This window comes from Lutzomyia longipalpis, chromosome 1, assembly GCF_024334085.1.
Source record: "Lutzomyia longipalpis isolate SR_M1_2022 chromosome 1, ASM2433408v1".
Lineage (NCBI taxonomy): Eukaryota > Metazoa > Arthropoda > Insecta > Diptera > Psychodidae > Lutzomyia > Lutzomyia longipalpis.
In genome coordinates this window covers 48,936,803-48,953,648 of record NC_074707.1, presented here as the reverse complement: position 1 = coordinate 48,953,648, position 16,846 = coordinate 48,936,803, and the positions used below count along the sequence as shown (strand labels likewise).

At 31.8% G+C, this 16,846-nt stretch overlaps 2 protein-coding genes across 6 annotated transcripts in view; one reads left to right on the top strand and one right to left on the bottom strand.

Annotated features, from left to right (window-relative positions):
* Positions 1 to 16,846, bottom strand: part of LOC129787983 (protein Peter pan) — a 1,185,971-nt gene that overhangs the window by 1,576 nt on the left and 1,167,549 nt on the right. The gene's annotated exons all lie outside the window — the stretch shown is intronic.
* Positions 30 to 12,592, top strand: LOC129787956 (heterogeneous nuclear ribonucleoprotein H). 5 transcript variants are annotated; one of them, XM_055823844.1, is made up of 10 exons: positions 30 to 189; positions 551 to 802; positions 1,189 to 1,785; positions 3,112 to 3,243; positions 4,813 to 4,957; positions 7,644 to 7,816; positions 9,422 to 9,583; positions 9,662 to 9,805; positions 9,878 to 10,182; positions 11,581 to 12,592. In XM_055823844.1, the coding sequence occupies exons 2-10, from the start codon at positions 556 to 558 to the stop codon at positions 11,674 to 11,676; spliced, it is 2,001 nt and encodes a 666-aa protein (XP_055679819.1). In that variant the 5' UTR covers positions 30 to 189; positions 551 to 555; the 3' UTR covers positions 11,677 to 12,592. The 5 variants fall into 5 exon arrangements, with proteins under 5 accessions (XP_055679819.1, XP_055679818.1, XP_055679816.1 ...); XM_055823843.1 differs by having other exon boundaries at positions 9,863 to 10,182; XM_055823841.1 differs by having other exon boundaries at positions 9,662 to 10,182.

Sequence of the window (16,846 nt, the reverse complement as noted above, 5' to 3'; positions counted from 1 at the left end):
TTCTCCCGGTAGAGTCGCTGCGAGTTGATTGTTTTGTCACACAAAATTCTGACGCTTGGAATTTTTTTTAGAGCGCCGGCGAGTTGGATTTATTTTCTTTGTGAAATAATCAAGTGAAAAGTTGCGGAAAAGCCGTGAAAAGTGTACAGTGTGGTAGGGGAAAGTACAGAGAAGTGATTTAGAAAAGAGGTTTGTGGAAAATCATTGAATCTAATTGGATTTTGTGTGGAAAAGCACCCCACGTTCTTCCGAACATTCCCACCCCAATTTTCACGGCATTCACTGGCATGGAAGGCAAGCTAATTGGCAATAAATGCTCATGTTGGTCTCCCACGGTGATGGGGGCAATAAAAATGACCAATAATGCCGTGGAAATGGGCAAATTGTGTGGGCGGCTTGAGACGCTTTCTTCGTTTTATTGATAAATTTCCAAGATGGCGCCCCAAGGCCGTATCGCCGTCTCCAATAAAATTTTATCGTGCTTTCTATTTCCATCCTCTGGCTCGACTCTGGCTGATTTTAACTCCTTTTCTCCCTCGTGCCCTTTCAGTGACAATGGCTGAAAATCCAGAGGGCAACATCATCAAACTCCGGGGATTACCGTGGAATGTGACCGTGAAGGAGATCAGTGAATTCCTGGGTAAGGTTGAGACGGTCAACGGGGAGAATGGGATTCACCTTGTTACCTCCCCACGCGACGGGCGTCCCAACGGGGAGGCTTTCGTGGAATGCGCCAGCGAAAAGGATTTCAATTTGGCTTTTGAGTATAACAAGAACGTCATGGGGCATCGCTACATTGAAAGTAAGTAGCTCTGAATCTCTCCTTGCTAGTATTCTAAGTAGTTCTAGTGCAGAAGTGGTCAGGAAGCGCCTGAAGGGATTAGTGGGGAAGACTTATTCGTATATGTCCCAAAATGGGATGTCGGATTTAACCTCAATTTCTTCTGAATTTTATTCCGCAAAGCCTACTTGGGTTTGTTTTTATTTTTCTAATTTATTTAATAGAAATTGAGATATTGGAGAATTTTTAATTTATTTTTTATTGGAAATTTGAAAAATAAGCCCCAAAATAAATAAACAAAAAACTCATTTTGGGACAAAACAAATAAGTTCATTGAAGAAAAAAAAAGCCCAAAAAAGTCATAAAAATAAATATTTTTGGGCATCATAAGAAATTCCTATGCGCAGGTATGGAACCGGCGGATATTTTGGAATTCATGGAGTTCATGGGGAATAAATTGAGCCTTGATAGTCCATCTGAAGAAGCGGGAAATGTGAATTCAACTGCCGGGAAAAACGGCGCCGTATCCGGAGCCGAAAATACTTCCGGGAATGTTGAATTCACAAATGAGAATGAAGCTAACAAAGATGGGAAAACTGCCATTGAGGCTGTAACCTTAGACGGCAGTAAGGCGGACGTAGAAGAAGCCAGAACTTTACCTGATGCCGTCTTGACTGATTCTGGTGCATCCGGAACAATGGGTGAGGAGAAGGATGCTAAAGACATTGAGAAAGTCCCTGCAGATAATACAGAAAATGTCGAAGAGAAGATAGAAGACGGAAAAGATTCAGAGGGAAAGACAGATGAAAAGACTGAAGAGAAAAAGGATGAAAAGTCCGAGGAAAAGAAGAAAGAAGAAGGAGCTGAAGGTGCAACAAAAAAGCCCAAATTGTCAAAGACGGCAAAACGAAGGGAAGAGCGCAAAAGGCAGCATATGAGGCTGGCAAAGTTAGCTCTTAGACAGGGCTTTTCCTTCTACTCACCTTACGTTGATTACAATGAGCGTAAGTTTGTTAAAAAGCTGTTAAAAAAATCCCTAATTATCCTTTAAAAATATCCTTTTAGGGGGAATAAACGTTATCAGTTTCTTTTTAGGATTGGGTTGGGATAAAAAAGTCAGTTTAGACGCTTAATTAGGGAGATTCTGGGTGAAATTCACTAGTTAGACAGACTTAAGAAAATTTAAGTATTTCTTAAGAAATTTTAACATTCTTTCCTTAAGTTTTAAGTCTTAAGTTTTTATTAAATTTCTTAAGATTCCTTTTGAAAAAAATTAAGATTTCTTAAGAAAAATTTAAGATTTTCCAGAAAATCTATTTTTTTATTTAATTTATTAATTAATTTAAGTGATGAAGAATCTTACATTTTTGCTAAGAAATCTTAAGTTTTAGGATTAACTTAAAATCTCTTAAGAACGTCTTAAGTTTTTATTAAATTTCTTAAGATTCCTTATGAAAAAACTTTAGATTTAAGAAAAATTTAATATTTTCAAGAAATTCTAATTTTTGATGAAGAAAACTTAAGAATTTTAAATCGTTGCTAAGAAATCTTAAGTTTTAAGTTTAACTTAAAATTTCTTAAGATTCCTTAAGTTTCATTAAAAACGTCCTAAGTTTTATTAAATTTCTTAAGATTCCTTTTGAGAAAAAATTAAAATTTCTTAAGAAAAATTTAAGATTTTCCAGAAATTCTAATTTTGGATGAAGAAAACTTAAAAATCTTAAATCTTTGTTAAAAGGCTTTAAGTTTTTTCATAAGGAATCTTAAGAAATCTTATAAAAACTTAAGACGTTTTTATAAGTTTTAAGTTAAGAAACTTAAAGAATCATAAGTAAACTTAAATCTTTCTTAAGAAATTTTAAGTTAAACTTAAAACTCAAGATTTCTTAGCAAAAATTTAAGATTCTTAAGTTTTCTTCATCAAAAATTAGAATTTCTTGAAAATCTTAAATTTTTCTTAAATCAAAAGTTTTTTTTTATAAGGAATCTTAAGAAATCTTATAAAAACTAAGGACGTTTTTGAGGGAACTTAATTTATCTTAAGAAAACTTAAATCTTTCTTAAGAAATTTTAAGTTTGTCTTACAAGTGAATTTTAACTTCTGGCTAAATTAGATCATTTATAATTTTTATTCTTACTTCAATTAAGTAAAAATTCTATTAGAAAAATAAATATTATTTAATTAATAAAGAAAATCCATTAAAGGGGTAAAATTATACACAGCCTCAGGGGTTAAGTGAATCACACTGTTTTAATCGGGTTTAATGGTGTTTCAGTGATTTTAGCCAAAAAAAAGTCCTTAAAAACAATTTTAAAAAATTATCTTGCAGTTTTCGCGGCAAAACCCGATGAATTTGAAACTGTTATGCGAAAACAATGTGTTGTCCAGGCTGATACATTTGTAAAACTCCGTGGGTTACCCTACAGTGTCTCACCCGGGGAAATTGAGACATTCTTCGAAGGTAAGTCCTCCGCAAAAAAATAGCAACAAAGAATCTACTTTTTTTTTTAATTGTCCTACCGAAATCGCAATTTTTTCTATAACTTCTCTCACTCTTTTTGTGGAAAATTAAAAAGAAAAAATAGAGAATCTCATGCCAAGTTAACAAAGAATTAGGGGCTATCTTGGTTGGATTTTTATCAAATTTACTACCTTCTAATTCTTCATTTTACAAAACAAAAATGAATTGTGGACCATTTAATGAAGATCTTAAAAGACTTCTCCATTTCTACAAAATCTTTAGAAAAAAAAATTCTTGAAAGGAGTCCCATTTTGGATTATTATTTTTAAAGAGAAGGGTAAAAGAAACTATTTGGAATGAAAATAAGAATTTTTTGGTTTATCTTGGTTTGGTCAATGAAGTTTATTTAAAAAGAAAAACAAAAATGGATTTCTTGGGACCTCTTTTTTTTTGGTACAATATGCGGATTTCTTAAAAAAAAAAGAAACTATCAGAAGAACTTTCCGAAATTATTAACGAAGATTATAAAAATAAAAGATTTGAAGGTTTGGTTTTACTTAATATCTAAAAGAAGAGAAATTTTGCACTGGGTTATCACATTACATTAAATTACAAAGCTCTGAATTTTTTTACGTCAATATAATGAATAATTTTTTAACATTTTTGTGGTTTTTTGGTTGCAAAATTGGGTTAAAATATTTAATTTTATAAAAAAAAAATACTAAACATTTTCAACTTGGAAAAATGTTTTAAATCTTTCATAATCTTTAAAAAAAAATGTTTTTTTTTTTAAATCAACTTTTGGACTTTATAAATATTTAAAAGTGATGGGCGTCATGGGGCCAAATGAGTCACAGATGTGGCTAAATATAATTCTATATTTTTACTGTTGACTAACCTAAAAAAAAAGAAAATATTTCTTTTGGTTTATCAAAGTAAAAAAATAAAAAGTTTAATTTATTTTTTTTTCTTAATAAAAAACATATTTTTTAAAGTTTTTTTTTCTGAGTTTTATAGTTTTTTTATTTCAATTTTCATTTTGTTTTCACTGATTAATTTAATTCCCAAAATTATTCAGTTGTTTAACCCTAAAAGAACTAGCAATCAAGATCAATTAGAAAGTAATTAAAATAAATTCTTAATTGTTTAAAACAATTAGAAATTTTTTTTTTAAATAATGATCTTTTCTTTAAGTAAAAATTTCATTTATTTATTTAAACCAATAAGGTATAAAATAAACTAAAAAAAAATTTATTCTCATATTGCCAAAGAAACGTTTTCTCAAAAAAAGATTTTTCTTTTCTTTGTTAGCTAATTTATAATTTTAAAAATTCCTAACAAGTACATAAAAGAAAAATCTCAAAAACTGTTAAAAAAGAATTTTCTGTAATGTGATAAAAGTTGCTGATGGAAAGAAAAGAAGAAGAAGAATGAGTATTTTTCTTGTTTAATGCATGAGAGAGAAAGAAAAGTAAAAAAAAGAGAAGAAAAAAATCATTATAAAATGAAAAAAAAAAAAATGACGACATTTAACTGAAATATGGGTGTGTGGATGGAAATGAAACGCAGGGTTGGAGCTAAAGCAGGACCGAGGCGGTATTCATATTGTGATGGACAACCGGGGGCGCGCAACGGGTGAAGCGTTTGTACAATTCGTTAATCCGGATGACACTGAGAAGGCTCTGAAGAAAAATCGGGAGAAAATTGGGCACAGGTGGGTGTGTGGGTTTACTTTTGAAAATCCAAAAGAATCTCAAATCACTTTTTTTTAAACCTACATTGTACATGTTGATTTTTTCTTTATCTATTTTTTTTTAATATAATTATTACCTATATTATAATATAATAGCATTTTTTAAACTATTCTTACTCTATATAAGGTTTTTTTTTTTAATTTAATTAATTTGTTGTTTAAACAAATTTAAAAAAAAAAGAGAGAAATTTTGTATTAATTTTTTTAAAGGTGTTTGATTTTTTTTTTTAAATATTTATGGTATCTTTAGGTGAATTATTAAACTGTTTAGAATCGAGTATTTTCTTTCGCAAAAACAAATTAATTTGGTAATTGAATTCATTTAAAAACTACATTTAGTATTGATTGGGTGAATAAATTGATTTTTATTTAAAACAAACACACAAATTTTGTAAAGAATTTTGTGAAAAAAAATTTAAAATATAGATTAAAGGAAAAAAATCGAATATATTTTATACATTGGTGGGCAATCAATTGTTGAATTTGGAGTGATTTAGTGAATGAGAAAACTGAATAATTATTTGATTGATTGATTAAATGAATGAAAGGGTAAAAGAAAAATTGAATGAATGAAGAAATAAATAACTGAAAAAATAAAAGAAGAAATAAATCATTGAGTGAATAAAAGAATGAAAGAAGAAATAAATAAAGAAATAAATGAATGAAAAAATAAATAAATTATCGAATCAAATAAAGAAATTAATGATGACAACAATACATAGAAGAATTGACGAGCAAATAATATGATTTAATAAATTAAAAATCAAATGAATAAAGGAATGAATGAAGGAATAATAAAATAAATGAAACAAGAAAAAATTGAATAAATGCATAATCAAATAAATTATTCAATGAATGAAGAAAAAATGATTTAAGAAATAAAACAAAGAAATAAATCATTGTGATTTATTAAAATGATCAATCGGCGAAATTCACTAGTAAGTCGGTCTAAAAATATTAAGTCATTTTTTTTTAAGTCGGACTTGTAATTTTTATTTTGCAATGAAAAACGCTAATTTCAACAAACAGTTTTTTAAAGTCCGACTTAAAGAAAGGCACTAAAATTTTAAGACCGACCTAAAAATCGATTTAACATTTTAAGACACTTAGAAACCGACTTAAAATTTTAAGACCGACCTAAAAATCGACTTAAAATTTTTAGCTAAACTTACTAGTGAATTTCGCCCTGACTTAAAATTTAAAAACTGACTTAAAAATCGAATTAAAATTTTAAGACCGACTTAAAAATCGACATTTTAAGACTGACTTACTAGTAAATTTCGACCAATGAATAAATGAACAAATAAATAAATGAATTTAATATGTTTCTTTTTTAATTAAACGAAATATTTATTTTTTTCTCTATTAGCATTGATTATCTGTTAAACATTAATGTAAAAAAAATAATATTAAAATTGTTACAGCAAAAATAGACAGAATTTAATCATTTTCTGTCTCAAAGAACAGCTTTTAATTGTTAATTTTTCTATTAGAATTCTTAGAATTAGATTAGATTTTTTTTAATCTGATTGTCCACCATTGTCTTTTTTATGTATTTGATATTTTTTCCTTGATCACAACAAATCACACGCATTTTTAATCAGTAATGTACTAATTTTCTCTATTATATACCCTACTATTTTGCGACAATTAATTTGCAAATTTTTTCAAGCATTATTTTAACTCTTTTGATTGACAAGAAAAATCATAAATTCACTGAAACATTTTTTTTCCCTCATTTTGATTTATTAATGCGTTTCCATTTTGATATTCAAGGTTTTCATGGAAAAAGAAAATATGCGATAGAATTCTCGCGTAGAAGTGAATTAGAATGGAAGTTAATCAAAAGAGTTTTAATTAAAATCACACCTCATTTTTTTCCTCTTCACTTTTGAGGGGAAAAATTCTCAATAAATTTAGATCATAGAGATTTCTTTTATTTTATTTAACTTGCATTAAAAACTTTCTATGGCAATTTTAATTGGGTTTAGGTTTTAACTTCTATTATTATTATTATTATTTTTTATTACAAATTAATTTCACCTTTTGGTATTAAAAGTTTTACGTTTAGATGAATAAATTTTCTATAATATTTTTATCATATAAAAACAAACAGAGCTTTTAAGCGTGGTAAAGAGTTAATTTTTTTGTGCATAAAATAAAAACTAAATGAAGGAAAGGAACCTTCACAAAAAAATGAGTTATTTCAGAAAAGGGATGGCGGACGGAGGGACTGGATTAAGAAAGAAAGAAAAGATTTTTTGGGTTGTGGTAAGGTGAATTTCCCAAGAAAGAAAAAAAGAGGCTGTGTTGGTGTGGCGATGATGGGCGGCATTATTTTGTACGTAGCGCGGGATTCCTGTGGTTGGTGGAGTTTGGTGTGTGGAGAAGCAAATCAACGACTAAACGCCCGAAAAAACAAACGTCTAATAATTCTTTTCTTTTCCTCGAAAAAAAAAAAACAATAAAACCTCAATTTGTTAATTCTTAAGATTAATTGATAAAAAAAATGTTTTATTGAAGGTAGAAAAAATATTAATTCAATTTTTTTCTCTCCGTCTTTCCTTCCCCATCATTTCCATCAACTTTTTTGTTGTTGTGAATTTTCAAACCACCAAAAACACGCGAAACAAAACAAAAAAAATAGGTACATCGAAATCTTCCGGAGTTCAGCATCTGAATTTCGCCGGAGTACATTCAATAGCAATCGACCTGGGCCGTACGACAGAACTGATAGGGGTGGACTACGCATGGGCTTCGGAGGTGGTGGTGGTTTAGGCATGATGCGCAACAGTCGTAACTTCAAAGGTGGCGACAGAAGTGAGTACTTTCTTCATGTTTTCTTTTTAAATTTTTAATGAAAATTTCAGAAAATATTCGTTAAAATCAAAAGAAATCTTCTCCTACTCTTTCCAGCGATGTTTTGCTTTTAAATTAAATTAAATGTTTTTATTTTTCTTGGGATTCCTCTTAAACTTGTTTTCAAGTGTTGGTCAAAAAAGACATATTATTGAAGAGTAAGAAAATCACTTTCCGCCATCTTATGTACGACGCCATCTTGTGATTTTCCTTAAAACACAAAGTTAGTTTTTTCTCAGGATTTACTGGATGGATTTTGATGGGGTAAAAAGCAAATGAAAAAGGAAGTATCAACGGACAATGTACCGGAACGAATTTTTGAATTTCCATTCAGAAGCTATGAAAAGTGCACAAGAATATATTTCTACTTTTCTCAGCTTCAAAGTCGAAATTCCAAAATCTGTTCTGGTACATTGTTCGTTGATGCTTCCTCTTTCATTTGCTTTTTACTCCATCAAAATCCATCCAGTAAATCCTAAGATAAACCTACCTTTGTATTTTAGGGCAGTTCTGTGGAAAAGCCAGAAAATCACAAGATGGCGTCGCACCTAAAATGGCGAAAAGTGATTTTATTACTCTTCAAAAATTAGGCTACAAATGTAATCAACATTGGAAAACCAATTTTAAGAAAAACCGCAAGAAAAATGAAAACATTAAAATTGTGTCAATTCCAACAGTTTGCTCAAGAGGCCCCCCTTAAAGTGACTTCAAATAAAGCAAATCATCGCTGGAAAATAATAAACCAACGCTCTGATGAGTCTTTGTGAAGATTTTCCACAAAACAAAAAGCAGATGTTGAAATTTTCCTTTGTGTAAATAATTTTTTGAAAAGATAATATTTGAATTTTAATGCATAGAGCTCAAGTTTTTGGTTACACACAGATAACGAAACTTCCTTTCCGTCCCGCACACTCTTTAAATCTTTTCTGGCCATTCACCCCCGACTTTTGATAACTTTTCCATTCATGTGACTAACAGTGGTCGGCTTATTGTATAATTTGTTTTGTGTGTGAAAGATGGAAATATATTGGGATTAGGGCAATATTTTGAATTGTTGATTAAAAACAAAATTTAGGTCATCTTTTCAAAGGCACATAAATAATAAACATAATTTGTAAAGTCAAGAGCAATGTTGCAGGAAAAGAAATTTATTTATTTTTTGTGATTAAAAATTATTTATTGGAAAAAATTCTTTTGAAGAAAAAAATTATGATTTGGAAAAATTAACATATTCTGGATCATTGGACGTTTAAAGGCGTTGATTGAAAGTTCTCATTTTTTTATTACTGTAAAAATTGGTATGGAATAGTTATTTAAAAATTACCCTAGATCCTGTTAAAAACTTCCCCTGTACACCCCTAAAAATAAACTAAATTTCCTCAATTTGATTTATTTAAAAACTCTTAAGGAAATCATAAAATAAATGAATCAAAATTAATGGTTTTAGGGAGATTTTTTTTTCCTTTGAGAACTGCAAAGTGTATTTGGGGCGGGGTCTCTTTTTCAAGCCAAATTATGTGATGAAAGAAAAGCAAATTTGGACTGAGGAGAGGTCTTTTCCTACAGACATTCCACCTTATCCTCCGTATTTAGATGACGGACCCGGTGGCTGGAAGAATCGCCCATTCGATGGATTCGGTGGGAATAACTTCAATGGCGGAAGTGGTCCAAATGGCGGTGGGGGCGGCGGTGGTGGTGGTGGGGGCTTTGGTAACTTTGGCGGCTATGGTGAGTCTCTTCTTCCACGTACGGGATGTGGTGACCTCAATGAGGCAACATCTCTAACCGTTTGCATTGGTCAACAAGGTGGCGATGGCGGTGGCAGCGGGAATTTTGGCGGCAATGGGAATTTCAGCAACTTTGGCGGCAACGGCGGCGGTGGCTTTGGGGGCAATAGTGGCGGCGGAGGCGGCGGCGGTGGCAATGGCGGTGGAAACTTTGGACCCGGAGGTAATTTCCTCGGTAGCAACTTTAGCAATTTTGGGACTCCAGGCCCTAACTTTATAGCTCGAAATGGGCCAGGAGGCGGTGCTGGTGGTGGCTTTGGCGCTGGGGGTGGCTTCAACGGTGGCGCCGGCGGTGGTGGGGGCAACTTCAACATGGGCAACCGCAATGGCAACTGGGCTGACGGCGATGACGGCGGCGAGGGTGGCGGAGAGGAGTACTGTGTCCACTTGAGGGGGATGCCCTACTACTGCGACGAGCAGGATATCTACAAGTTCTTTGCACCGCTCAAGCCAATCAATTGTCAGGTCATCTACAACAGTCGTGGGCTTCATTCCGGTGAGGCGGATGCCCTTTTTGCTACTCAAGCTGAGGCCATGGCGGTAAGTTTGCGTGTGTTGTGTTGACGCAAGAAACTTGTTGACTCACAAGAGGGTCTCTTCAGGGATTTCTTGCGGTTGAAGTTCATCCAGTTCAAATGAATTGATGAGATTCAGAGAATTGATAAAATTCTTGATTTATCACGTGTGAGGGTTTTTTTCTTCTAAGGGGGGTCTCTTTTGAGAGCTGGTGAAATTAAATATTTTTATTTTTCTTAGGGTTTTTCTTAAACTTGGTTTTTAAGTGTTAATCACATTTAAAGACTTATTATTGGAAAGTAAGAAAATCACTTTCCGCCATCTTAGGTGCGACACCATCTTGTGATTTTCCTCAGAACACAAAGGTAGGTTTTTCTCAGGATTTACTGGATGGATTTTGATGGAGTAAAAAGCAAATGAAAGAGGAAGCATCAACGAACAATGTACCAGAACAGATTTTGGAATTTCGACTTTGAAGCTGAGAAAAGTAGAAATATATTCTTGTGCACTTTTCATAGCTTCTGAATGGAAATTCAAAAATTCGTTCCGGTACATTGTTCGTTGATGCTTTCTCTTTCATTTGCTTTTTACCCCATCAAAATCCATCCAGTAGATCCTGAGATAAATCTACCTTTGTGTTTTGAGGAAAATCTCAAGATGCCGTCGCACCTAAGATGGCGAAAAGTGATTTTCTTACACTCTAATAATTAGGCTACAATTGTAATCAATATCGGAATAGCAAGTTTAAGAAAAAAACCCCAAGAAAAATGAAAATATTTAAAAATGTGTAAATTCAAACAGTTTGCCCAAGAGACCCCCCTTAAGTTGATTTTTTTTGTGGTTAAAAAAAATTAGTTTTCTTTAAAAAAAAAAACCTTCAAAAATTGATTCGATATAAAATTCAATATTTGAGATCACTTTTAATTTATTCGTGGAGGAACCTCAAGTTTTATTGAAGGGGCAGACAAATGGGAGATTCAGAGAATTAATTAGAGAAGAATTCTTTTGAATGAGAAATATTTTAGAATCTATTCCTTATTGAAGAGAATTATTGTGAAATTTTCAATTAATTAAATTTTTCTCATTGAAAATTCTTGAAATCAATGAAAATAGATTAGCATAGAGCCTCTTCAATTGCATTCTTTATTCGGAATTTGAACGAAATTAATAAAAATATGCGATTTGTTCTTCAATTTCCGCTGCAATAAATCAAATTAATTGATTTTCTCTGCATTTTCACACGAAGAAGAAAGAAAGAAAATAAAGCAAAAAAAAATCCCTGAGATGCCCTTAAAAATGCCTTAATTTTAGCAAATTAAGTAATTATTGATTGTTTTTTTTCTAATTATTTCTTTATCTCTTTTTTCTCTACTTTTTCAACATTTTTTTTTACTTTCAATTGAAATTCCGCATGGAAAAAAGGCAATGTCGAAGCATAAGGAGAAAATGGGTTTCCGCTACATTGAATTATTCTACAATGCTACAAACAATGCTCGTAAGCGCGACAGAAGATTCTAAATGGAGGGTGATGCATGGACGATGAACGACAACCCCGTCAAAATTTAAGGGGAAATGTTATTGGAAAAAAAAAGTGTGAGAACCAATAACGAACTTTTCCTCTTCAACTTGGCGTAATAAAGTTAAGGAAATAGAAGAGAAAAAAAAACAACAAGAATAAGAATAAAAAAAAGTGTGGATGTGTAATTGTAATTCATTTTATAGGATATAAGGTGAGATATTTTTTCATTATTCATTTCCTAAGTTTTTTTTTAAAACAATAATAACAGATTTTAGCATAGAAAGAAAAGATAAAGAAATAACCCGAAGAAGAATTTTAATCCAACAAATACAAATTTAATATTATTATTAAAAGAATAAGATTTGAAAAACAAATAGAAGTGGAATAGAATTTTCCACGAATATTTCTTTATTTTCACCTTTTTACTCACAAAATGAATAAAAAAAAATTAGAAAATTTTGATAGTTAAGAGAGATTAAGGAGAAGAAAATCATTCACAAAATATTAAATTATTAAATAAAAAAAAACTTTCGGAGCGACCAAATTTGTCGCTTTATGCATGAAATTCCTCAATTGGGGAGGAAGAAAAGCATTGCGGGATAAATTAAATTACAAAAACAAATGTTTTATGATCTATTTTGTCTGGGAAAATCATGCAAATGACGTAAAAGAATAAAAAAAAATTAAAGATAAATTACCATGTAATTTTTTTTTATTTAAACTTCCTTTAAAGCAAATTCTTCATACGTAATGAATTTTATCTGCTGATTAAGATACTAAATTAGTCCGAATGCTGGGGTTGATTTCTTTTATAAGTGAGGGATTGATATGTTTGAGGTTTAGTTTTTTTTTTAGAATTAAAAATCTTATCCCAATGTAATTTGGTAACTTAATAAAAAAAAATTAATCATAGAATTTTTGGCGTTTTGGTTTAACAGTTTTTTTGCGGAAGGAATTTTAAAGTTTCCGGACAAGGCTAAAATGGGATATTTTTGAAGGTAAAATTCAAATGGCTATATCTCCGGCTGTGGTCAACCGCTTTTCCAAAATTTACCAGTTTTGGAAAGGTACATTTCTCGTCTTTCCAAAACTGGTAAATTTTTGAAAATCGGTCAACCCGTTAATTTTTGGCAACCATTTTGGTAAACCTAGGTGGAAGATACTTTGTTCAACATTTCACAATTTTTCACTTTGACCTCTTGCATTTCGGCCGCTAGTGCATCGATTTCGGTAAATGGAGTATCGATGGAAAGGTAATTTAATTCCCTTTCCAAATCTGGCAAATTTTTGAAAATCGGTCAAGTGGTTCAGTCGTGACAGCCATTTTAGTGAACCATAGTGAAAAAATACACTTTTGACTATATCTCAGCCGGTGGTTGACCGATTTGAACAAACTCGGATTCAAATGATAGGTCTCGAAAGATTCCTAAAATATTTGATTTATATTGGCTCTGAACAGACGGCGGTGACTTTTGGTTGACGTCTTCGCGAGGAAACTTTTTTTTGACACTTGGAGGTGACTTGCGCAAAGCAACTTTTTTTGTGTGTTCCCTAAGCATAATTTTTTTTAATCCATAAAAAAAAAGAAAATAATAAAAACTGAATTGAATTAAAATTAATCAAATTATTTCAGTTCACCGACTTGCAGTTCTCTATCCTTCATGTTTTAAACTGATTACGCGTCAATAGGAACAACAAAATGTTTGTTTAAAAAAAAATTGAAAAAAAAAGAACAATAATCTTGAGGACTTTCTAGGTCTCTCTCAGTAGCTAAACATGGTGATAACATTCATTCACATGACCAATGTTTTTTTTAATAAAAAATAAAGAGAGACAAAAGGGAGACGTTTTCGTAGCATAACTTCAACTTGCGCGTGAGATTTGCTTTTAGAGGGAATTTAATTTGTGTTTTGAGATTTTTTTATGTTGAAGAAATTCATCTTTTGGCTTAAAAATTACGTTGAAATGATAAGAAATTCAATTTTTAACCTAAATGTGTTGCAAATTTCGTTAGAAGAGGGTTTTTGTCTCAAAATGAAATCAAAATTGATTCGCTTTAATTTTAATTGAAGAAAATATTAGGATCTTTGCAATAATACATAATTTATCTAAATCAGATAAGAAATATACGTATTTGGGACCTCTAAAACGATTAATCTTTAAAACGCCTTCTGCGGAATTAATTGGGGTTTTTAGCAAATATGAAAGCAAAATCGAATCAAAGGGGTAGATTCTGATATAAATCTTTTCTTAAAATTCGTTAGTTATAAGATTTTTGGTATTATGGGAAAAATCTTATAGGACTTTGAGTTTTATTTTTAAATTTTATATCATTTTAAGGCTCATTTAATGCCGTTTTTAATGGGCTACTTATCCCTAATTAAGTTTGAATTATCGGGATAAATAAAGTCAGGAAATTATTTAGAAAAAGCTCCTAAATCGTATTTTCCGAACCAGATAAACTAAACTGGTTAAGGCAGATTAGGAAATTTTGCACATTACAATCTTTTCTAGGATCTATTTGTCTTATTTCCTTAGAAAATGTTATATTTCCAACTTTCCCTAAAGCCTTTACTGACTTTATGACTGTCCCGATTTTTCCGATTCAAGGCCACATATCCCTTCGACCTTACATTACGTAAAAATGAGAAAGAAATTTTGAGGAATTTTCTCTTAAGGGCGCGAGCATTCAGGAAGGTAAAGAATTTTTTTTATTCAGGTGGGAATTGAACCCACTACATTGCGTACTAGAAGTGGTTCCGTACTAGACTCTTTGAGTTTTAACCGATTGACTTAACTGTCTCACAAAAATAACATAGAAAAGAGTTACAAAATTCAATTGATTTTTTTTTCAGAAAATATCTTCTGAACAATTAGAACTATTTCTAATTAAAATCTGTTTCTAATTAAAATTACTTTTCCTTTTAAAACCTTTAAAAGGTGTAAAAAAATGTAACTGAAAAAAGTGAGAAAAGATGGTCAAGATGTAATTAAATATTTTGTAGGGTATAATACGAATTAATTCCTTGTACATTACACTAGTACAGTACACGGTGCTATATTACTTTATTTTTCCATTCTGTGCGTGTTTCTATGTAAATAAGCAATTATCCGTGCTTCATTTGTGAATTTTAAAAGTAGTGGGGAGTGTTTGGGGATGTGTGTGAGAGAGAAGTGTCTATTTAGAATTTTTCCAACTTTTTTTTTAAAGTATTTTTCTCTGTTTTCACGACGCGGTGTTGAGAATAAAATGCGATAGTGACGAAGTGTTTGATAAAGTGAAAAAAAAAAAATGAATAACATTGCAAGTGTTGGGGCCACACCACTTTTGTGGCGAAGAGAGTCAGCTGACGGGTACTCCAAAGGCTACATGAGGCTTGTTGTGAGAGTGGGGATAAGACGATTGGTGTAGACGATCGGCGGAACTCTCCTCCACTTCATTTTTCCAAAAGGCTTTGGATTAGATGCCAGACAACTTCCGAAAAAAAAAAACGAAAGAAATAAAAAGTCAAGCCGGTTGAACGATCTTCCGCAGATCTTCATGATCTTCTGATTGATCTTCAAGTTAATTTTTATATTTTTAAATTTTATTGGATTTTTGTGAAATTCTCTCGAGTGCTTATCAGTCTCTCCCGGGTGATGTGTGAAGTCTGAAAAGAGAGACGAGCTTTCCAGTAATAGTGTGTAAAAACTCTTGTGTATTCTGTCGAGAAGTGTGGAGCTGTACAAATTGTGAACAATATATTATGAGCTAATCGCATACCGATCGACAAAATGTGATTTATTGAGTAACAAGACAATACTATACCAATGAGTGGCACTTTGTAGCTTCTTCATGCAATTTTTCATCTCTTCAAGCTCAAACAGTGTGTTGTGTGTTTTGTTAATTTGTGATAAAGAATTTTTGTGCAACTTTTGTGAAATTTGATGCAGACAAACCTTGTTGATCTCCGTGTTGTGAATTTTCTCCCGTCACAAAGGAATTTTCCACACGAGGAGGTTTTTTTTTCTTTATAATTATTGTGTTGAGATCAGCAGAAAAGCACTGCTAAAGAGCCCCAAGAGTGAGTGCTAAAAAAGCCGGGTGATCTTCCAGGCAATTAACTGTGTACTCAATCATTTATAGTGTCACCGTGATCGTATTTTGTGTCCATAAATTACAAATCACGACAAACTCGCGATATATTTGATTAACTGATCATCTTTTTTTACCCAAATTGAAAAGCTCACACAAAAAATTGATCTCCAATGCAAAATTGCATCACATGGGAGTTTTTTTCCTTCTCCATTGATCACACAGCCTAATGATCACTAATCTATAGGTGATCACATGCAAAAGGCAATTGATATTTGAAGGCGTGGAGTTGCAGCAGCAATAAAGAGCCAATAATAATTAAATGACAAGTTATTGGAGGAAAAACCTACCTCAACTGATGGCATCATCGTGAAAGCAAAATTCTTGGGAATTTCACACGAAAAAGTGGCGATCGAGCGGAAGATCGCGCGCAAGTGTGGTGTGAGACACATAATCAAATAATCATCCGGTCGCAGTCGATGATCTCACAAGCCAAGTTTGTGTAAATAACCATAATATCCAACTTTATCCTCCAGCACATACACACAACATAATATTTTTCCTTTATTTCTCCCCTCTGCAGCATTTCTCTGTGTGTGATAATTAACAAAATATTTTGTCAATAAGTTTACTTGATAAACAAACAAGATCAGTTGTCAGTGCGGTGGTGATAAGTGGTGGAAACAAAGTAGAGCAGAATTTTAATTTTTTTAATTTATTTTCCTTTAAAAGACACACGACACGATTTTTTTTAAAAGTCTCGTAGAGATCTCGCGATCATGTAAAGTTAAGAAGACATTTTCTTTTTATACGTCGTCTGCAAAAAGAACAACAACAAAAAACTAATCAACTTTGTGTGATAAAACATTGAGGAACGATAGCAAGAAGATCACTAAAATGGCACTTGTGAAGATTAAGGACGAGAAGGATCAACTGGATATGTCAGTGAAGATCCAAAAGATGGACAGTCCACTCCCGGCAAAGGGTGGCAAGGAAGGAGGATGGGGCTACCAGAATACTCTGGTGAGTACAATCAAATCATTGTCAGTCAACGCGGTGGATGTTTTTTTTATGTCTCCACCATTGAAATCTGG

Coding starts and splice junctions, on each gene's coding strand:
- LOC129787956 (XM_055823841.1), top strand. CDS start 556: ATGGCTGAAAATCCAGAGGGCAACATCATCAAACTCCGGGGATTACCG. Junction 3,244..4,812: donor AATTGAGACATTCTTCGAAG/GTAAGTCCTCCG, acceptor AATGAAACGCAG/GGTTGGAGCTAAAGCAGGAC. Junction 7,817..9,421: donor CTTCAAAGGTGGCGACAGAA/GTGAGTACTTTC, acceptor CTTTTCCTACAG/ACATTCCACCTTATCCTCCG.